Consider the following 23,678-nt stretch of genomic DNA (forward strand, 5'->3'; position numbering starts at 1 on the left):
CGGTCTTCAAATTATTTTGGCGAAGCAGCTCCTCCGAAAAATGATCTTGCATTTTATGCCGTTGCATTTACCATAGATCGTTGTTTATGCATAACACAAAAGAAAGTTGTCGAACTGTGTCTAAATATTCATAATGAAAAATGAGAACAAACCAATGCTCGTGTCGATTAAAAAGGTGACAATAGTTTATCTTCGTTAAAAATTTTCTTTAGCGCTGCAACCCCTCCAGGTCGCGAACCCGCTTTGAAGAAGACGGTTCTTAGAAACTTCCCATCGCCCCGTTGATTAAATCAAGGCAGTTATTTGTTCTCGCAGTACATTTTAAAGCGTCCCGAGAAACGCGAATGTCATTAACGTCGAACATTGCACGGCTGTCCCGATCGACGAGGAAGGAAATAAAGAAAAGTTCCACGGACTGTGCGAGAAATTTGTTCGTAGTCTTCGAAGGAATCGCTCGCGGTTGAAAAATTTAGGAAATCCAATTAAACTCGGTTTCGAAAGTTGTCGCGGACTCGTCATCGGGCATCCAGGAAAAGAGGGGGAGGGGGGGCAATATTTCGACCGCTAATGGAAAAACGTGCTCGATTTCGGATCGACACGAGTTTTCATTCGAGGGGCTTGAAACTCCTCCAGAAATGACTGTTTCAAGCTGTTGTATAAAGTTTCCACGAAGAGAAACTGTTGGGAAGAAACGTTCGGGGGTAACTGTTGCAGATAATCGGAAAAAACGTATCGATTCCGATTACGATTCTAACCTGGCTTCCAGGGATTCTCAAACTTCGCTTTCCCGTGAATATTTCGAATAATCAACGACTTCCAGAGTGTTTTATAAGCGTTGGATATCTCTGAAGAAGAACTTTGTTATTATTTTTTATGTCTTAAAATTATTCAGGGTGTTCGGCCATCGTTGGGAAAAATTTTAATAGGGGATTCTAGAGGCCAAAATAAGACGAAAATCAAGAATACCAATTTGTTGATGGAGGCTTCGTTAAAAAGTTATTAACGTTTAAATTTTCACCAGTGCTGAATTTTTTTCTAGAAAGTGGGTAGGATTTCGGGGGTATGTGTATTCACCAAAAATAATTGTAATTGACCCCTGCAACCAATAATATTTTTTTTAGAACGATTTGAAATTTTTTAATTTCACCGAAAAATTTTAGCATTTATTCGAATTTTTTTCTCGAAAGTGGATAGGATTTCGAGGTTATGTCTAATGACCAAAAATGATTGTAATTGACCCCTGCAATTGAAAATAATTTTTCCAGAACGATTTGAAATTTTTGAATTTAATCGTTAATAACTTTTTAACGAAGCCTCCATCAACAAATTGGTATTCTTGATTTTCGTCTTATTTTGGCCTCTAGAATCCCCCATTAAAATTTTTCCCAGGGCTGGCCGAACACCCTGTATTTCCCTTACGATGAATGTTTAAAAATTTTGTTCGTCTTTCCTTGATAGAAACTATAAGAATATATTTTTCTTGTGTAATTTTAACGTAACAAGGATCGACAATGTCGCTTGGGAAATTTAATTATGAATATTTGTTCACAATTACAGCAATTTATTCCATTTAATGCCCCCCCCCCCCCAGTTTCTATGTTTCAGTTCGAATAAAATTGTACAAACGCGTTACTTAAATTCTCGTGGTTCTCTAAATTTTAAATATTGAATCGATTAAAATTTCAAATAAATTTTTGGCTTTGAAAAGAATTTGGTGGCCACTGTTCCAAAGAGTGGATGATGGAACATTTTATGGGATCGACGCTTTAACCGATATGAAAACCGTAACCGGAAACGATAAGGGTTTCGCTACTCCGTAACGATAACTTTGAATAACCATGGCTGGTTCGAAGAATCGAAATCGATATTATAGCTGTTCTCGATCCTTTTGTTTTCGCGAAACGATCACGCTGGCTGTCTGGGCGCGCGAAATTTATGCGCAAATGTTTAAATATCGTCGACGTGGACGACCAAATGAGACTCTTGCAGGAAAGCAGTCAGTTTACCTTCGTCGACTTTCCGAAACACTACAAGCTCACGTACATACGCGTGATCTGTCATCTGTGGTATAAACCAGAGATGCCAGACGAAGCGCCGAGTGCACCGTGGACACGTCTCATGGAAGTTAAGAGAGGCAGGTTCACATTTGCCTTCTCGCTCTTAACAACTGAATCCGACCTCCCGTCAACGGCATACGATTCGGAATCTCGACTGCCCAGGTATTTTTACTTGCCTTTCCTAGAGTTCATTACTGAACTCTGCAAATTACACCTGGTTTCTATTTGCCTCTGATGACCTCTGATGACCAGTGCTGACAAAAGTACAGAACTCCCGACAACTTTTTACACCATACAGCGACTGTTCCTGACTGCTCCTGATTACTGCTTGCCTCTGCTGGACTCTGCTGACCATCGCTCATATTTCTGACAACCTATAACGATTACTACTGACTTCTGCTAACCTCTGTTGGTCTTTGCTGATCTCTGTCAGCGTGTGCTTGTCTCTGCTGAACTTTCCTGGCCTCTGCCGAACGCTACTGACCACTGCAGGTATTTCCGATAATGTATAACGATTAATACTTACTACTGCATGCCCCTACAAGTCTCTGCTTGCATTTGCAGGTTTCAGCTTGCCTGTGCATGCCTTTGCTGGCCTCTGCAGAACACTGCTGACCACCCCTGATGCTTCTGACATCGTATAACAATTACTACATGCTACTGTTCGCCCCTGCTGATCTCTGCTTGCCACTGCATGCCTCTGCTCGTCTCTGCTCGTCTCTGCTGACCGCTGCTGACCACCTCTGATGCTTCTGACTACATATAACGCTTACTACTTGCTACTATTCGTCCCTGGTGATCTCTGCTTGCCACTGCTGGCCTCTGCTGACCACCGCTTATATTTCGGGCAACGTACAACGATTACTACGACTCCTGCCTTCCTCTGTTGACCTCTGCCAGCGTCCCCTGGCCTAAGCTGGCCTCTGCTGACCACCGTTTATATTTCTGGCAACGTACAACGATTACTACTGGCTACTACCACTCTCTGCTGACCTCTGCCAACATCTCCCGACGTCAGCTGACCATCGGTGACCATTGCTGATCACTGCTGACCGTTGCTGACAAATTGCGACAGGGTGTAATATAATATAATATGTTTATATGTATTAAAGTGTTGTATAATGTAAATTTATGGCAATAAATGATATAATTTCAAAGAATTCTATGTGTTCTCATTATTTTTACCCTTCTTTTCCTATCGAAATCATTCCCTTAGTTATAAGACACTCCGAATCTTTTAAAATTTTCTAAGTTCCCCGGAGAAATTTCAAATTTCCCGCGCGCCAGGAATTTTTGCGAATTCCTGGAAATGACGTCATTTCTAAGAATTCCTTAAAATTCTCGGAATCCCCGGAACCCTGAATTTTTCGGCAAAAATTTTAAAGAGCTATTACGTAATATTACGTAATATTACATAATGTTACGTAACATTACGTAATCTTCGCCGAAAAATTCCGGCCGCGAGAAATTTTAAAGAGCTATTACGTAATATTACGTAATATTACATAATGTTACGTAATATTACGTAATTTTTCCCGAAAAATTCCGGCCGCGAGAAATTTTGAAGAGCTATTACGTAATGTTACGTAATATTACATAATGTTACGTAATGTTACGTAATTTTCCCCGAAAAATTCCGGCCGCGAGAAATTTTGAAGAGCTATTACGTAATGTTACGTAATATTACATAATGTTACGTAATATTACGTAATTTTTCCCGAAAAATTCCGGCCGCGAGAAATTTTCAAGAGCTATTACGTAATGTTACGTAATAGCTTTTTAAAATTTTGCCGAAAAATTCAGGCCGGAATTTTGGCCGCTGCCTGAAACTTCTTGGAAATTTCAGGGATTCCGCGAAGTTTCAGGGACGCCGGTAAGTTTCAGGGATCCGAGAATTTTCAGGAATTCTTAGAAATGACGTCATTTCCAATTTGGAGAGGGAAAGAGGGGTAAAAAATGATGAGAATATATAGAATTCTTTGAAATTATATCATTTATTGTCATAGATTTACATTATACAAAGTTTTAATACATATAAACATATTATATTATATTACATCGTGTCACAAGTTGTCAGCAACGGTCAGCAGTGGTCAGCGATGGTCAGCGATGGTCAGCTGACGTCGGGAGATGCTGGCAGAGGTCAGCAGAGGCTGGCAGTAGCCAGTAGTAATCGTTGTACGTTGTCAGAAGTAACAGGAGTGGTCAGCAGCGGTCAGCAGAGGCCAGCGGAGGCTGGCAGACGTCAATAGTATTCGTTATACGTTGTCAGAAATATAAGCGGTGGTCAGCAGAGGCCAGCAGAGACTGGAAGAGACTAACAGTAGCTAGACGTAATCGTTATACGTTGTCAGAAGTAACAGGAGTGGTCAGTAGCGGTCAGCAGAGGCCAGCGGAGGCTGGCAGACGTCAATAGTAATCGTTATACGTTGTCAGAAATATAAGCGATGGTCAGCAGAGGCCAGCAGAGGCCAGCAGAGGCTGGGAGAGGCTAACAGTAGCTAGTCGTAATCGTTATACGTTGTCAGAAGTAACAGGAGTGGTCAGTAGCGGTCAGCAGAGGCCAGCGGAGGCTGGCAGACGTCAGTAGTAATCGTTATACGTTGTCAGAAATTCCAGAAGTGGTCAGCAGCGGTCAGCAGAGGCTGGGAGAGACTAACAGTAGCCAGTCGTAATCGTTATACGTTGTCAGAAGTAACAGGAGTGGTCAGCAGCGGTCAGCAGAGGCCAGTGGAGACCTGTTGACGAGAGGTCGGATATTAGTTGTTCAAGAGCGAGAAGGGAAGTGTGAGCCTTTCTCTCTCGACTCCCACGAGACGGTCCGAACTTACTTTGAGCAGCTTCGGTGAATCGAGAAAGAGTACATATGTCATTTTGCCTTTGTCGGGTTTCCGAAACTCCACGTGCTCACGTACGCGTGATCCGACATAGTGTGAGAGTGCACCTTCGGTGCCTTTCTGGCATCTCTGTGGACAAACGTTGCTGTTAGCGTTGGTAAAAATCGTAAGGACGTTACAGAAGTGTTTATGCACGTCCGTGGTACAAAGTTACCGTACCAGAATCGCGGAGAGTGTTTCACCGAAATTCCATTTCGAGCGTGAGACTTCCCACGCACACGTCGAATCGTGCCAAATAATATTATTCGAACGTATCGAATATTGAACGTGCCATAATGAATGAGGATTGACGATCGTGGTCGGTTTTAATCGTGTTTTTCATTATAACGACCGTCGATTTTACGCTCTTCAAAAATAACGAGTAAAATCACAAGTTTCCATATTTCTAAATTTAATTTTAATCTTAGACGATGGTTCTCTTTATTAAATTTGTGATTAATTACATTAGCTGGACGATACCGGGCTTTTGCCGCCATTTTTTATTTACCCCTTCGTGTGTTCGAATAAAATTCCAAAGAAAATTGTTTGCGATACAGTTTCCTTTAGAATTGCTCTGATAATCAATCTGTTTAAAAATTAATATATTTCTGCTAAGGTTTCACTTTATTTATCAGTAACATATGCTCGAAACGAAACGAGAACAATTCCTAACCCCATAAAATACTTTTCTCGCGTTTTGAATTCTGTGGGTTGGGAATTACAAAGTTTAGATTAATTATTATTTAAACTTCAATATTTCTTTCGAGAGTGCCGTGAAAATATAGTGGCTTTTTCATAAATTTAAGTTCCATTTCGTTGTTCGATTCTCCGAGGTGAGCAGTTTCGTGTGACTTTTGAAGATGGCCGTCGATCGAAGGGTCGCTTTTAATGGAAAAGTTCGATACGATCGAATCGTCGTTCGTTATTATCGAAACGATCGTTACGCCGTTCTGAGAATATCACGATCCCGATTCGATTTTTATCGCGACACGCGTTGCCGTATTTCGTCCTACGCTCGTCTCGTTATTCTTCGATTCGTTGGGAAAGCCAAAGTAGAACGATCGAGCGGACCCAGTGTATCGTCGTTCGGTTCCTGGCACTGAATACGAAGAAGAACATATTTTAAGAGCACCTTCTACCACGGAGGCTTTCGTAGACACTAAGCCCAGTATTGCCTCGCTTCTTGCATCAATCTGCGTTAGGGATACTTGCAACGTCATCTCCGCCCCATTGTTCGTGTTTCTTCAGCCGTCTAACCCTTCCAATCCCGACCATAACAAATGTGCGACGTTTAAAAATCAACAATTCTGTGATGTATACAGGGTGTTCGGCCACCATTGGGAAAAATTTTAATGGGAGATTCTAGAGGCCAAAATAAGACGAAAATCAAGAATACCAATTTGTTGATCGAGGCTTCGTTAAAAAGTTATTAACAATTCAAGTTCCGTCCGTACTGAATTTTTTTCTCGAAAATGCGCAAGATTACGGGGGTATGTCTATTCACCAAAAATGATTGTAATTGACCCCCACAACGGAAAATAATTTTTTTAGAATTAATTAAAAATTTTTTTTTTCGTCGAAAAATTTAGGCGCCACCCCCCCTGTCGATTTTTCTTAAAAATTCCTTTTCCATTTTTAGTAATTTTCTTTGACGCCCTACAGAAAAGTTGTCTAATACTTTTTTGTAGGTACCCATGAGCTCTACTTCAGAAAAAAGTTTCATTGAAATATATTTACAATTGTAGGAGTTACGGCTGTGTGAAAATTGGACCATTTTTATGGGGTTTTTCTCATTTTGCAGGGTCAAGGACCAATTTTTCGGATATTTTTGCGATTTGTACATATTCTCCACCAAAATACGCGTAGTTTGCTTTTTTAAACATTAAAATCGTCCAATCCGTTCAGAAGTTATGACGTTTTAAAGATTCGCATGAAAATTCGGGCAGACATTTCTGGCCAGAAATTATATTTTCGGTAAGGAATTTTTTTCTCGAAAATGCGTAGGAATTCGGGGGTATGTGTAATGACCAAAAATGCTTTTAATTGACCCCTGTAATTGAATATAATTTTTTTAGAATGATTTGAAAATTTTTTTTTCCGTCGAAAAATTTCACACTTTCTCGAATTTTTTTCTCGAAAGTGGATAGGATTTCGGGGATATGTCTATTCACCAAAAATGATTGTAATTGACCCCTGCAACCGAAAATAATTTTTCCAAAACGATTCAAAATTTTTTTTTTCCGCCGAAAAATTTCTCACCTTCTCGAATTTTTTTCTAGAAAGTGGGTAGGATTTCGGGGATATGTCTATTCGCCAAAAATGATTGTAATTAACTCTCACAGCCGAAAATAATTTTTCCAGAACGATTTGAAATTTTTGAATTTAATTGTTAATAACTTTTTAACGAGGGCTCAGTCAAGAAATTGATATTCTTGATTTTCGTCTTATTCTGGCCTCTAGAATCCCCCATTAAAATTTTTCCCAGAGGTGGGAACACCCTGTATAATATATAGCGTTTTCACGTTAATTTTATCTCGTCAATTTGCAGTTTTTCCGGAAACCTGCTTATAAAATAAACGGTGAAACACGATTAAATTCCCAGTTCGAAATTTCCAATCGAACCTCTCGGATTGATTCGTTCGCAAGAAGCGAGGCAAACGGTCGCGATTGCTTGAATCCGAGCAGATTCATCCATCTTGAATCTTTCATCGCGCGTGGAAAATTTCTGCGAGGATTGCTCAACTTTAGTCTCAGGAACGCCTTAAGGGTGATTATAAACAATTGTTAAATGGAAAAAAAGTTAGACGAATTAATTTTTCGAAGTAATCAAACCCCTGGGAACGAGTGTAATTGGATCGAGCATTACCGAGCGCCAGCCAAAGATAACGTCGTGGGTGTTCTCTTCGAACACCGGTGTAAAAAGGTAAAAAAAAAAAAAAACCGTAATGGATTATCCACGTGTTTCTACGTTCAGAGTGTTACCATGTGAACTGTTGCTCGGTGAATTGAATAGTTTGTAATACACACTGTATACACACGTTAAAACGTTAAATATCGATTGTATCGAATTACGGTCCCAAGAGTTACATAGTACTATTAAACAATAAAGAAAAGAAAAAAAAATTGTATACAATACGACTCGAGTAATCGTTAGACTATGTGTATAGATATATAAAGAAGACACCCTTTATAATATTAATCCGTAACGAACTTGTTCTTTCGACTTCGTAACGATAGCGATCCGTCGTTTGTAATATATTTTCGGGACCTTGATTTCGGGGACAGATGATTTTTGGAAGATTCAACTGGGACACGGTATATGTATAAATAAAAAGGAGCGACGTCGCGTGTAAGGTAAAAGTATCCGCATTGCGGTGTGGTGGACTACCAAAATTGTCGAACTTCGTTTCGAATTTATCATACGTCTTCGTTGATCGTGCGTTAAAAAATATAATTTTTCAAAAAAAAAAAAAGAAAAAAAGAAAAAAAATTGATTTTCGAAAATCGTACGATTCCGTTTCATCCTCGATCGGTAACTTCTGCTTGGTTCGAGTGATTTTTGTAAATACGAGAATTGGACATTTCTTTTTTTATCGTTGAGATTTTGGTGCTGCACCACGCGCGGATATGTCACATATTTTTACAATGAAAAAAATGTTTCCGTGTACACCGTTCAGTCAGTCGCGCTTCTCCCGAGGTTTTTTACTGTTACCTTTTAAAGTTAACGCATTCAAGGATGTCGCGAAGTTTATGGAGTGGATTGCGTCGGAAATGTTTAATTTTGTAATAGATTTATAAAACTTATGTAACTCAAGGAGCCTCAGATTTGCATTGTCTTTATCGTTAAAGTGTAATATCTAATAAACTTCTGTTATATTCATTGTACGATCATTCCTTCATTGTAATTACACGCGTGACGCGGCTACGATATTAATACTAATCGTCCCTTATCTTCCGTAGATGAAGTTCACGGTTATCGAACGCTCGAAGAGATTTGTCAAACACCGAAACGATCATGTGAATCGGAATATCGATAACGTATCAGAAATCCTTCTCCTATCGCGATTTCTACGTTGGATTAACAACTAATAATAGACGGTGTTACGAAATTTAACTTTGAATTTTCAATTCGCAAAATATATACGTTTAAATACAATATTTATCTGACATTTTAGAACAAACATCTAGTATCGCGAATGACAACTTTTCCCACATTAAAGTTTACCTCCAAAACACGTGTTCGATAGATAAGAGGAACGTATATACGATATAAATCTGGCCTAGTCTGTGTAAATATACAAGGTGATTTCGAAATCGTGGAAAGATCGGGAAGAAGCTAGTTCCCCGCGTGAAAATAAATAAAGAATATAGAATATTTCTTTCTATAGTTAATCCAATGTATTGCACGCAACTGGAAAGATGGCAAGTGGGGCCACAGAGGGACAACAAGCTTACTTTTGGCCAGTTACATCTCGAGTTTAGTGAAACATAGAAGAAAATTGTAAAACCAAAAGTTGAAGAGTGCAATGGTGTCTATTTTTCTACGACTTCGAAAAACTAAAATTCTTATTTAAATCCACTGTTTTACTAATACAAACGAGCCTAAAAATTAGAGCCAGGTACAATGCAATAATAAAGAAACAATTACGATGACCAAGAACAAATCACTCAAACGTTAAATTTATAATACTTGTACCTACATTGAAAAAGAAAAACAAAGGGAACAATTATTGAATATATTTCTCCAAAAACTTGTAAAACCAAAAGTTGAAGAGCGTAATGGTGTCTATTTTTCTACGACTTCGAAAAACTAAAATTCTTATTTAAATCCACTGTTTTACTAATACAAACGAGCCTAAAAATTAGAGCCAGGTACAATGCAATAATAAGGAAACAATTACGATGACCAAGAACAAATCACTCAAACGTTAAATTTATAATACTTGTACCTACATTGAAAAAGAAGAACAAAGGGAACAATTATTGAATATATTTCTCTAAAAACTTGTAAAACCAAAAGTTGAAGAGTGTAATGGTGTCTATTTTTCTACGACTTCGAAAAACTAAAATTCTTATTTAAATCCACTGTTTTACTAATACAAACGAGCCTAAAAATTAGAGCCAGGTACAATGCAATAATAAAGAAACAATTACGATGACCAAGAACAAATCACTCAAACGTTAAATTTATAATACTTGTACCTACATTGAAAAAGAAAAACAAAGGGAACAATTATTGAATATATTTCTCCAAAGAATGAATGAGTCTACGAGTTCCAATTGAAGAAAAAAATGGTTCGAAAGGTGCAATAACTTCTTCGAGGACCTGTACGATTCTGGTGGACGAAATTCCCGTTCCAACGCGTGATTTTGAACGATCTTGCAGCCTCTCCGAGCGATCGCGAACCGTAACGTACACACCGTGCACCGAAGTCAATAATAGCATGGCGCCAGCGACTTTCTCATAACAACAGCCACGTCTCACGGGACACGGCGAGATTAGTGTGCACGTTTCGACTAATTGTTTACCTCCGAGATTAACCACCTGATAGATGTCGCGGGAGGAGCTTAATTCTTGACTACGCGGCTGGCAATCTTCGAGCAATTTGCCCCCCCCCCCTCCCCCTCCTCCTGCCCCGAAACGACCGATGGGCGATCGATCGAGACGGAAAAACACGAAGAGGATCGGTTCGATGGCACTCCTAATGTCGCCGCGTTATGCGATAAAAATATCGCGATAAGAGCAGCGCGATCTATAATACAGCTGGTAGCCGGTTCATAAATGCCCGGCGCAAATAAACGACGATCTTGTTTAATCGTGAACGGAGATAAAACAAAAAGCAATAACACCCGCGGAAGACGCAGTTCCTAACGAGTCGAGCTGGAAGTCTAGCGACGCGCGATAGTCCGGTTCGTCGATCGATAGATCAGCGGGCAAACGCGTTGCGAATCGTCGAATGAAGTTGAACGGTGAAGTCTCGATGGCGACGGGCGAGACCAGGCCTTAACGATTTCTACGATCGAACGAAGTATAACCGAGAAACGATTTTTACGCGAACCGCGTCCACGTTCGTCGAGGTTTTTTGGGATCGATCGCGACGCGAAAATGGCGGACGACAGAGAACTGAAGGAAGTAATGTGCACGAGTTATCCGGAGAAAGTAGTAAACGGGACGAAAAGGGACGATCGCGACCCTTTGGAAATAAAGGTGTACAAAAAACGATGGATTATCCTGGCATTGTTTATCACGTACACGGCGTTGAGCACCTTTCAGTGGATACAGTATTCTATAATCACCAATATAATATCAAGGTATCTGCAGCTTAGCGAATAATGTTTAGAAATTTCGACTATTGGCGGTGGTGATTTGAAAGAAATAAAAATCGCGGAGATTTAGAATGGAGGGTATTTGGGAATTTTTCAATGGTCCAGGTACTACAATGTCTCGTCGTTGGCTGTCGACTGGACGGCCATGACGTTTATGGCTTACTACGTGGTCCTCATCTTTCCCATGACCTACATAATAGACCGGTTGGGATTCAGATGGAGCAACATTTTCGGTTGTGGACTGAGTTGCCTCGGTTCGTGGATCAAAGTTTTCTCCGTCAATCCCGACAGGTTCTACGTGACCTTCATCGGACAGTCCTGCGTCGCTGCCATGCAGGTTAGCAATACCCGGATAACTGCGAAGCGCTCTCCACCCGGATAAGTGAAATGTGGGCCCCAATATCGATGGGACGATACGTACTACCTAATCCAACGACTTACGTTTCTTTCTCTTAATTAAAATAATGTAATTTGGAAAATATTTATAGATCTATTGATAGCAAGTATCCAAATTATATATCGCGTTTGGTCTGCCTTCGAAAGGTAATGTTGCAAGAATTAGCATCGATCGAACAGATTGAAATAGAATTTTTTCAGTAGTAATATGCCATTTTTGTCAGACAAGTTTTAACGAGAGCAATTTCTAACCTATGAAATATTTCTTTCAGGCTCATTCTGACTTTTATAGGTTATTAGAATAATTATTATTTTCAACTTCAATATTTCTTTCAACAGGACCCTAGAAACACTGATTTTTTTCATAAATTTAAGTTCCATTTCGTTGCTCGATTCTCCGAGGCGAGGAATTTCGTGCAACTTCTAAAAATGGCCGACAATCGAAAGGTTCAAAACGATTTAAAAATATCGATCGAGCGGGTTGAAATCGAATTTTTTCAGTAGTATCGTGTCGTTTTTGTCGGATAATTCCGGTTTCGAGATCGGATCAACCCTAGCGAGACAATAAATTAGCCTTACACGAGGTGCTAGGTTAAAAAACGATCGCGGTATAAATTATTTCTTGACGCGTATAATTTAGGGAAAAACATTCGTGGACATTGGAATTAGCCACGGCGAAACAAAAATCGAGCGTCCGTAAATACGGTGAGAACGTTGTTCGTGAGAAGGCGCCGTAAATTAATGCCAATGCGAGGTATTACAAGTCTAGTCGAACTTTATGTGCCCAAAGCTTAAGCTCGAAGCACGGTATCTCGCGGAAAGATTTATGATTGCACGTTCGCCGAATACGCTTCGAGCTTAATGAAATCTCTGCGTTTCCGTGTGAAGAATTACTATGCTCGAAAAAAAGAAAAATAAAACGTCGAAGGCACTCGTGTCTCCGGGCGGGCAAACAAACATCAAACTTCGCATTGTTTTCGAGTCTCGTTGGACCACGTTGATCCTTTAATTTGCGACTTATTATTTCTCACTCTTGAATATAAACAAACATGGAGCAGAGAAAATTAAATTATCTTTAGAGGAATATTAAATTTACAGTGATTTCAATTTGGTTAATTTTCTTTTCCAATTGAAAATTCGTTGAGTTTAAGTGAAATTTGAATTTATGCAAATATGAAGTGGAGGAATAGAAAATTTACGGTTAATTTCAATTTAGTTATTTTTCTTTTCCAATTGGAAACGCCATTTTGATATCTTGCAACAGAGTCGCGGGATTCAGTTTCGTGTCTACACGCCATTTTGTATACAAGGTATGGTGATCGAATTATGCGAGGTCCTCGTGGTACACTTTGCCCTTTTTTTAGCCCAAGAAATTCTCAAAGAGAACTCGATCGGCGAAGTCGACGATTTAAATTTCGTCCCCGAGATTAGAGCAGCTATTTAATAATAATATCTTGTGTTTTATTTACACTTTGCGTGGCATCAGACCATAGTTCTGACGTTGCCTGGACGACTGGCGGCGCAATGGTTCGACGCCAGCGAAGTGTCCACCGCGACGTCGTTGAGCATTTTTGGCAATCAGCTCGGGATAGCCTTGAGTTTCTTGTTCACGCCGATGATCGTGAAAAATCACAAAGACCTGGACGACATCGGCAATAACTTGTCGCAGCTCTTCTGGGCCGTAGCCATCGTCATCACTATTACGTTCTTGCTGGTCATACTACGTAAGTTTGTCCCGGGGAAACCGGTATCTGCTTTAAAATAAAAAATTACGATATTAACACAAATCAACGTGACCGTTGTGGGCCACTTTTTCGACTGTAAATCGCGTTGATAACCACGTCTATTTTTATGCCAGCTTATCCTCTTCCTCGTGAGACAAAGCGGTATCCAACTTTGCGCGGGAGAAACAAAAGAGGAATTAAAAATGACGGACAATGTAAAAACGTATAGAGTAATCTCGAAAAGTCAATTTTGAAAACTTTGAAACTTGTTTACACATTTTCAAACATTGTTAAGATCTTCAGTTGCTCATTTATCTTATCGTGGATTCGAAGTATGGAGCAGTGTCCATCTTTCGATAATCGTGCTATAGTTTCGCGAAGTCAAGAAACGTTCACAAGCATTTGAAACAATAATTTGACTTGTTTATACATTTGCAAATTGTTAAGACCTCCAATTGCTTATTTATCTTATCGTGGACTCGAAATATGGGCCACTGCCCATCTTTCAATAATCGTGCTATAGTTTCGCGAAGTCAAGAAACGTTCACGTGCATTTGAAACACAATTATTTGGCTTGTTCAAACTTATTTTGAAATTGCTAGAAACTCATAATAGATTATCACTGAAAAAGTAATTATTTTGCATAGTTTTCGAAGACGATCCGAAGTTGCCGCCGAGCACGACGCGAGCTCTGCAGAAATTGAATCAAATGGAGACGAAGGAGGGATTCGTAGAACCGATGAAAAGACTCTTTAAAAACAAGTATTATTTGTTGCTTTGCAACACGTACGGCTTGAACGTCGGTGTGTTGAACGCGGTAGCCACGTTGTTGAATCAAATATATTTGGCCCATTTTAAGGTGAGAATAAGACGAGTGTACAGAATTTCCCACCGTATAGGATGATGATTGTTTAAAAATCTAGAGAAGGAGATTAAATCGTAAACTCGCGGAATATCGTTGGAGGAAAGGTTCAGGGCTAATTACGGAACGTTGTATGTTTTACAGAATGGCGAAGAAGACGCAGGTAGAATCGGTTTGGCCATGATCATTACGGGGATGTTAGGTTCCGTCAGTTTCGGAGTTATTCTCGATAAAACGCATAAATTCAAGTAAGCGTACAGCCACGCGCCGATTTTCTATTTTTCTACATACTTTTTTTTGTTGAACTTTTAGTTCTGCATGAATTTTATTCTATTTATTTTTCTTTTTAAATGTGTAAAATTGACTATTTCAATTTATGAACAGATATGTTTCAGACTTGCTGTAAGCATAAAAAACGTTTATATTATAATTAAATTTTGTTGTTTAATTTTCAAATTCTCCCAATGAAACTATGTTATGTTATTCATTTAACTTCGTATTGTTTGGGACATATCCATTCATAAACAATAGCTGCTTCGTTCGTACACTTTTACTTTGACGTATTGCTCTTCGTAATATAATCTTTCACGTATGTGTTAATTATTTTTTAATAAACCTGAACGTGTAAATTGCAGAGAAACGACGGTGATCGTGTATTTTCTGTCGCTGTGCGGCGAGATATTCTTCGCTGTGTTCACGTGCCTCGAAATGAAATGGATGGTGTATCTGTCGGCCATTTTCTTGGGGTACTGTATACTGCGCGCGCATCTCGACGCGATTCAAACTTTCAAATATGCCGCGCGACCGTTGCAAACGCGATCGCCCAGAATAAGACCGTTCAAACCGTGTTCGTACGAATGAAGAATATTAAGATTTTTATTACGGGGCTGGAGAAAAGAACTGAAAGAAATTTGTAAATAATTCCAGTTCTGCCCGCGAATATATTTTGAAAAGTACTTGGAACGCTACTCCACGTTCGAACGTTTCGTGGCCTGTTTTTTAACAACCGCTATCGCTTTTTTTTCGCGCCAAAATTAATTTTCGCCCTCCCGTCTCGTGTCTAAAGTGCAATTATATTTTCCGCAGGTACTTCATGGCCGGTTACGTGGCCTTAGGATACGAAATATGCGCGGAATATACGTATCCGGAGTCCGAAGGGATGGCGGCAGGAATTCTGAATGTGACTAATAACGCTTACGGCATTGTCCTAGTTCTAATAATGGGTAAATTATTAGAAATGTACGGGGATATTCCGGTTCATATCGGGCTTTGCACGGCGCTGCTCGTTGGTCTTATTATGACCGTGTTGACGAAAGACGTGCAGAGACGTCAGGACGCTAAGAAGGGTGCTGAGTATAAGGAAGTCAGGCAAACTGAGAAGAAGAACGAGAGCAATGGACTCGAAACTAATTGATAGCCAACGTTCCATAAAATACTTAACTATTGTGATATTTTTAACGTATTACTTTTTACACATTTTTACGTGGAAAACGCCGAGCGATTCTGTAGCCATTTTCTCCAATTTTTCAGTCTCTTTATTTTTATATATCAAATTATGGCTAGAAGGAACAGATTTTTCAATTTTTCCCCAAAGAAATCTGTAAATTGTAATCTTTCGTTATTTATCTCGAATTAATCGAGTAGCTTTTTCAGCTATTTTTGAGTCAGTTTTAAAATATTCTTAAAACAAACCTGTATATCAAAATCTTTGGTTATTTATCTTGGATTTATCGATTAGCTTTTCTTAGCTATTTTTGAATCGGTTTTAAAATATTTCTCGATATTGAAATTTTTAATAGCGTTTTAAAGTTGGAGTGAAATAATCAAAATGGAGGGAAATCGCCCGCGGAATTACCGGAACAGCTGGCGAATATTTAAACGCGTTGACAATTTAATAATTGCAAAGTTAAGAACGAAGGGAAAGGTATAAATACGATCGTAAATTATCGTTCAAGATCTCTTTTTGCAAGTTAACTTTGACGCGTTCGCTCTCTCGTACCTCGGACTCCATCGATCTTTTCTCAAACGTACAAGTTCGTCGCATATTCGACGCTGCGGAAATTTGGTAAAAATCAATACTTCGATCCGCTAGTCCCGAACCTAATAAACAATTTCACAATACTATAATTATCGTTGTTATCATCGATCGAATTTTAATCTTCATTCGCGGCAGAGTACGCTTACGTTACTGCGAAATAATACAAAGCACTTTATTTAGGTCAATTCTGCTTTGAACCGCTCGTGAAAACAAAATGGATTCGACCACTCAAAGCTCACGGGTATTAAAGCTCGCAACAGCTGCTTTAAATTGGTTTATTAACGATAACAATAAGATCCTTTGTATAAAAAAGAAAATTCAATCTTCGTGATGTAATGTTACTGCGAAATTTAACGATCCCGCCAAAAAACAATTAATTAATCGAAATTCCAATATGATCTTTCCCTCCAAAAAGTAAAATAACAAATTCGAAATATCCGAATGTTCGAGGCTTAATTTTTCCAACCCCTTAAAGTGAATTCCTCCGGTAAAAAAAAAAAAAACAAAAAAACTGCTCGATGTCTACGTGTATCCATCTATTCAAAACTTTTTTAATTTCCTGGAGATCATCCCTCGTCGCTGTAACAGCGTTTCCGAGACGTCCGTTTCTTTCTTGGCCGGTTAAAAATATTTCGACCCGGTTTAAAATTCACCCTCACCAGCGGCGCGCAAATACCCGGAAAGAACATCGCGCGACAAACATGGATTTTAACTTTTCCACGGAATTTTTTCGCCCCCTTCTTAATCCCCACGGCGTAATCTTAGCAAGTCCGAGCGCGAATAAGCTTGTTTGCATGGTTCTCGTTCCAGCGGACGCGACAGGTTTACGCGGAGCATTTTCTCGTCGATTCGCCGCGTGCTATATTTCCACGAATATACGTATCGCATCGACATTCTCATTCTTATCGTTCTCCAAACTTTCGCAACGATACTCCCGCCCGTGCGGTGCTCGACGTGAACGTTGCACGGAAGTTTGGAAATCGCAGGCACGCCATTTTGAATCGTCCACGCTCCGGGAAACTGGTCGAAAGTTTAGCGACGATAATAAGTAATTACGATTGAAAATAGCGAAAAATATAGCGAACATCCCCCCCTTTGACTACTTCCAAATTTTCATAAATTCAGTTTCTAAATTTCGAATTTGGTTTCTCGAAATATGAGAGAAGATGTAATTATTGCGGTAAAAAATTTTTTTTTTATAATTTTGGATTAATAGAAAGAAATTGAAGTTGTTTGAAATCTCGAATTTCGATGAAGTATCCTGCACTTTCGTATTGTTACGATCCTCCGGTTCGACGATATGTGAGGAACAAAATAATGAGTTTGAGAAAGGGGTCTGGGCAAGGTGGGCTTTTATCGACAAGGAATACTCGTCCTTGTTTTTGGTAAAAGGCACAGGACCGAGAGTGTAGTGCGCGCTGCGTCTGACACGTGACGTGACGTGTGCACCACTTGTTACTCGACCAGAATACTTGATATACTCGATCATGGAACAAAAGTACCCAATACGGACAACCGTACAGGGTGTCCCTCCAATTCTGACACCACCAGAAATTAAACTAAATTCCTACCTCCTATTCCATGCACATCGAATTCGACCAGTTGCCAAAATGGTCTCAGAAAAGGGTGCATTTAACTAACAAATTTTTTCAATGTATCTCTCGAAAAGTCAGATTAACAATCTCTTATAATCTGTTACTTTAACACTATGTACAATTATTGTACATCAATAGGTTCATTGGCCCTAAAATAAATAATATGTATCTATGATCCTCGATTTAGGGAAAAACTATTACAATGAAGAACAACATGATTTTGAGGTCAGAATTCTACAGAGGATTATAGTTATTATAGAGAAAGTCGATTTTGAAAATTCTGAAATTTTACACGTGGACTGCAAACGTAATAATTTGACTTGCTTATACATTTGCAAATTGTTAAAATCTCCAGTTACTCATTTATTTTGTCGTGGACTCGAAGTATGGGCCACTGCCCATCTTTCGATAATCGTGCTATAGTTTCGCGAAGTCAAGAAACGTTCACGAGCATTTGAAACAATAATTTGACTTGTTTATACATTTGCAAATTGTTAAGACCTCCAGTTGCTTATTTATCTTATCGTAGACTCGAAATATGGGTCACTGCCCATCTTTCGATAATCGTGCTATAGTTTCGCGAAGTCAAGAAACGTTCACGTGCATTTGAAACAATAATTTTACTCATTTATACGTTTGCAAACATTGTTAAAATCTCCAGTTGCTTATTTATCTTATCCTGGACCCGAAGTATCAATCAGTGCCAATCTTTTGATAATCGTGCTGTAGTTTCGCGAGGTCCAGGGACGTGGTCACGTGCGGGCGCGCGTGATCAATTTTCGAAATCGACTTTGCAGGCACGTGGACCGAGAAAAAGTAAATTTCACATTTTCGATTATTCCACGGCGAAGAATCCTGCCCGGACACCCTGTATTTTACGCTTTCGATCAAGCCTGCACTTCTATCTGTCCGGCGCAGAACGTTACGTGGATTCCATCTGGACGCTCAGACGAGACATTATTCACCCTTCATCTATTTTTACCGGCAGCCCCCGCGGGGCCGAAGAATTATCGAAACCGAGAAAAAAGCACTGGTCTATATCACGAACCAATATTCCTCTCGTAATCGCGCGACAGGCGGAAGTATCTCCGCTTTCGAAACGATACTCAGCTTTGTTTCTAGCTCGGATTGTTCGATCGCGCAAATTGGGGGAACGTTCGCTGGCTTTTCTGCCGTTTTTGCCGTTCTACAAGAAAAATTGGAACGTTTCTATCTGAAATATCTCGTATTCCCTTCGCTGCAGAAACGGAAATACTATTTCTCTCCATCCCCTCTTTTAAACGTTACTTTCGGCGAAGACTCGTGTCTCCGGAGTAGAATTATTAATTGCTCTTTCGTTTATCGACAGGGGACGGAGCTGAAGCACCCGGAATAAATTATTTCTATTTCGAAAACGAGGATACCGTATTGTTGACTTTTTCGAAATAATTATCTACGGTCGGTAATAGCGCGATAGAAGCCAAAATGAGTTCTAATCGCCATCTTTGAAGTCGCGATCGGTCGACGAGTGAAACCAGACGACGAACTGATGAAAATTAAGGGTTGCTCGGCCATTGTGGAGGACAAGAGCGAGTAAATCTCTCGCGGAACGTTCGGGGCGCCGCTTCTTAGCAGGCTGCTGCAGCCGATGTCAAACACATCCGTTGAAAAAGATATTGATCTATTGACAGCACAAATACGTTCTATGGGGACGTGAGGGTGGGCTCCGTACCTGTCGAGATTGCGATTATCACAAAGAGACTTATGGATTATCGATAGCGGGCGAGAATGAAAAGCGGAAACGACAGGTCACCACAAACGGACCTGAGTGGACGCGATGGTTGCAAGATCGATAAATTCTATTTAATTCGTTCGAGGGCCGCCACGTCGACTAAGATAAATGGAATATTTCGTATTTAATATTCCCCGCCATCTTTTCCCCCCTGTTCGCGCGTCTCCTCGCACGCTTCGCGCATTTTTTTAATTTGTCACTCAAATTTTACGTTATTTCTCGTAATTCCGAATGACTCTGAGGGCAAATTGGAGCATTAGAATTTTAAATCTATCTCTATAAGAGAATGTGGTAAAAGTAAATGTTTTCTGAAACAGAATCATACTTTCTTTAGCAAGTCGAAGAAATAGAAAAATAGATCGAACTTGTACGAGCCGCCATTTTCGAGATCCGGTGTTTCCATGCATCTGTTGTGTACTAACTTTAATTTGCACGTATTTGGCCGGTGAAACGAAATTCCAATCGAGACCGGAATGAGAGCACTCGATATATTGGATTTAATTATTTGGAACCCTCACATTGCACGTACTCACATCTTAACTCTTCGAATTGGTGCATTTTCTTTACTTTTCTAGCTGAAAGAAGCAAACTGGATTCCTTAAAATCAAATGCATCGATTCGTTTCTCATAGAGAATAATTCATAAAGGAGTCGGTGTTATTTCGAAACTAATTTCAACCTTTGGCTGAGATACGATCGCATAACCAGGTATCGTTGGGTCACTTAGGACCCACTAGTATTTTAGAAACGCGAAAACACGAATTTTCTTTTAATTTTAATATCCATGCAAACAAGATGAAATTCTAAAAATCGTAAATAACATCGAGAGAAGATAGAAAAGTAAAAGTAACGATAGATCGTGGGTCGAAAGTGACCCAACCTTGCGAATCGAAGTATTTCGCAAACGTTTTGAGATTTGTGAGCCGTTGGGGCTAGGGGACGCGTGATTGACGACGAAGTTGACCTAATCTGTGGCTGTTACGCAGGATTCACCGCAGGCGTCTGGAAGCCGGCAAGTTCTAAACGATCCGCAGCCGGAATCCAGATCGGACACGGGTGAGCTTCACTGTCAATCCGGTAATTAGCTTGCATGCCACGTTTTTGGACCACGTCGATCGAATTCGTACGCGTAAGAGCACGGGACGCCGCTGCGATCTTACGAATTCATAATGCATCCCGTATACGCGACACGTTCCACGCTGACGTAACCCCTGACAAATTTATGTACTACGATACAACGGGTGCTTTCGCCCGTTGGGTTTCAAAGCGCCCTAGACGGCGAGGAAATTACCCATCGCCGTCGACGACGGCGCTTTGTGCCCCGCGGTAAAATTTCACGGAAACCGTTGTTTGCAACTAACGCATCCCCCAGCCAATTCCCTAGCAATTGATAGGCCAATCCCCGGGGAATCCTGCTTTGATGAAAATTTATCAATGTTCAAACTTGTGCCTCCTATTTACTTGAACAATTTTTTGGGAAGCAAATATGGTTCGATCGAGTGAAATCTACTTCTTGGGTATTCTTATTCTTTTGAATATTTTCGAAACTGCTGGTTGCGTTTAAGTGTTTACGTAGATGACATTTGCTCGTCATTCTCTGTAAGAAAGTATGGAGCTGATTGTGCCGGAAAACGTTTACTTCAGAAGATATTTTAATTTAAATATGGCGGAGTTCCATTGAAGCCACGTGAAAATGCAAATCTCCATCGGTAATGCAGACATCGTCAGACTGTGTATTACCTTTTATTGCAAAAGGTTATCTGTGGTAAACTGATACTCAAAATACTACAGATAAATTCTATTCCTCAGCCTCTGTTGCTTCGTAGAGAAAAATACTGTATATAATTGAAACAAACATAGCTGCCGTTGTTCCCAGCACTCCGCGATATTTAAATCAAAATATCTCCTAAAGTAAAGGTTTGGCGGTACAGTCAGCTCTATATTTTTTCATAGAGAATGACGAGCGTAATAAGAATCTTTCCAATTTATTGGCTTTGGACCAAAAATACCCTGAGAGCTCCAACAACCGTCTACGCCATTTTTAAACGCGCGTCTATTGCGAACGAGATAGCAGTAAAAAGCGATAACTCAAAACTGTATAAAAAATGTAAATGTACGACTGAAATGTAGTTAGATAAGCTAGAAAAAATCCATGAAAATTGATCGACATTTTGTTCTCGGCGAAGTCCACGAATATGTTTTTGTTTTTACCCGCTACGTTGAAAATTTAGAATATCGTCGTGATTTTTCTCGCTGAATGGTCATTCCCGACACGTAATATAGGTCTATAGTTACGAAAGGGTATGCAGTGACCGGCGAAACGAAATCGTTTCGTATTCACGGTGCCCGGGCGCCATTTCATAAACGTGAGCCCGCATATAAAGACGGACGAAAGACACGGGCAAAGGCCAGTCCAAATTTTCGGCGCGAAGTTAACTGTGTTGGTCCGCAAGAATGAAGGAAACGGTAAACTGAGCTTGCTAGAAACGGGGAATTATAGTTCGAACCAGTGGTTTCCAAAATGGAGATATTCCCCTAGTAATCCCCTAGCCTCGTCGCGATAGAAAATTGTTGCTTTTTAAATCCTTACTCAAATATTTTATTCCCTCGCTTCGATAACAAAACTCGACACCGTAACGTTGGCAAATTTTCCGAAAGCAGCGGTTCCAAAATTGTTATAAATTCAGTGCCTTAAAGTTTAAATGTTAAATTAGTTGTTTCGTGCGACATTGATCGATCGAGAGATCGGTCCAGCAAGTGTTCATTTGGGAATGGTAGAGTAAAAATTTTGTACAGCCACGAGGGGGGAAACAAATAGAAATTAAATTGAAGTTATCGATATAATTCGAACGACACGCGGGACACGACTGGGTTCCCGGTAACTCAAACTTGAACCGTGTTTCAGAAACGACAACAGCAACAGTGCGTGACAGCTAAGCCGTTAATTGCTTTTCCATTTTCCAGTTGGCCCTCGCGCTTCTCTGTATCGGACTGGCAACGTCAGATTTATCGCCATATAAACCAAGGGGATGGCGTCCTAATGGTCAACGCTTTAATCCCACCAACAATCGATTGCATGCGTATTACGGACCCCCTGGATTACCAGCCTATGAACCTCCGGACTCGACAAGCCACCCCCCAATTTTCACCACCACCACCACGACTCCGACGACGACGACGATGAAAACCACAACGACGCCGCGGACCAGGGAGCCCACGACGCCATCGAGCACCCCCGAGGAAGACTTCGAATCGAACCCGGCCCTGGCCATCGCGAACTCCTTTGCCTTTAACCGACCAGTTTACATATACAACGCTTTCCCGTTCTTGCCTGGCCAGATTCTGGTCCGATGATCATCGACGATCGTCTTTCACCGATCAAACTACCATCTGTACGCAATAAAACGTAATTAAACCTTCAACGTGCTTGGGAGAGTTCATTTATTAATTCTGATTGAATTTCTTTCAGCCACGAAGTTACATAGCAGAACGTGGAACGAACGGTTCTTATAACGGAGCGTACATACGATCATATATCGAGATTCCATTATCCCCGCTAAAAACTTTTCGTTCATTTTGATTAATCGTGTAGTTTGTCGATTTTTGAACGTTTGGTTCTTTTCATTTCTTAATAATGATAGTCAAGGTTATAGTTATTCGAATGAGTTTTACCAATTTCTTAGATTTTGTCCTGTTGTCCTGAAAATTTATTTATATCCCCCCATTTCTAAAGTAACACCAAAATTTTTGTTTGCCATGGCCGAGTACGAATTTCGAGTGTGAATCAACAGAAAAAGAAACTGGCGATTCGTTTCGTAAACAGGGAATTGAAAGCTGCAATAGACGGTATTAAACGCGATTACATCGTGATTGTAACGAAGTTTCGCTACTCTTGATGTTTCGAGCTTTACGTAAATTTAAGCAATTAACTCCGTATTTAGATAATGATCCTCTAAACATAACAATCCGTTTCCCGATATATGTTGCTACGCCAATAACCGCTGTGGCGGCGATAAAAACCGCAACGATGCTT

General features: G+C 40.1%; 2 protein-coding genes across 3 annotated transcripts in view; both read left to right on the forward strand.

Annotated features, from left to right (window-relative positions):
* Nrm (neuromusculin) overlaps window positions 1-23,078 on the forward strand; it is a 457,462-nt gene extending 434,384 nt beyond the window's left edge. Inside the window, exons 21-22 of one of the 2 annotated variants that reach the window (XM_076776379.1) lie at window positions 20,632-20,701; window positions 22,610-22,793. In XM_076776379.1, the coding sequence (XP_076632494.1) occupies window positions 20,632-20,701; window positions 22,610-22,665 (126 nt within the window). In that variant the 3' untranslated portion in view covers window positions 22,666-22,793. Of the gene's footprint in view, window positions 1-20,631; window positions 20,702-22,609 lie in introns of both variants that reach the window. The other variant, XM_076776376.1, reaches the window with a different exon arrangement.
* Window positions 10,798-15,964, forward strand: LOC143347342 (choline/ethanolamine transporter flvcr2a). Its single transcript, XM_076776398.1, has 7 exons — window positions 10,798-11,245; window positions 11,366-11,597; window positions 13,143-13,380; window positions 14,028-14,239; window positions 14,387-14,490; window positions 14,878-14,988; window positions 15,329-15,964. The coding sequence occupies exons 1-7, from the start codon at window positions 11,040-11,042 to the stop codon at window positions 15,654-15,656; spliced, it is 1,431 nt and encodes a 476-aa protein (XP_076632513.1). The 5' UTR covers window positions 10,798-11,039; the 3' UTR covers window positions 15,657-15,964.
* Window positions 23,079-23,678: the final 600 nt, after the last annotated feature.

The sequence above is a fragment of the Colletes latitarsis genome, chromosome 11 (assembly GCF_051014445.1).
Source record: "Colletes latitarsis isolate SP2378_abdomen chromosome 11, iyColLati1, whole genome shotgun sequence".
NCBI classification, from domain to species: domain Eukaryota; kingdom Metazoa; phylum Arthropoda; class Insecta; order Hymenoptera; family Colletidae; genus Colletes; species Colletes latitarsis.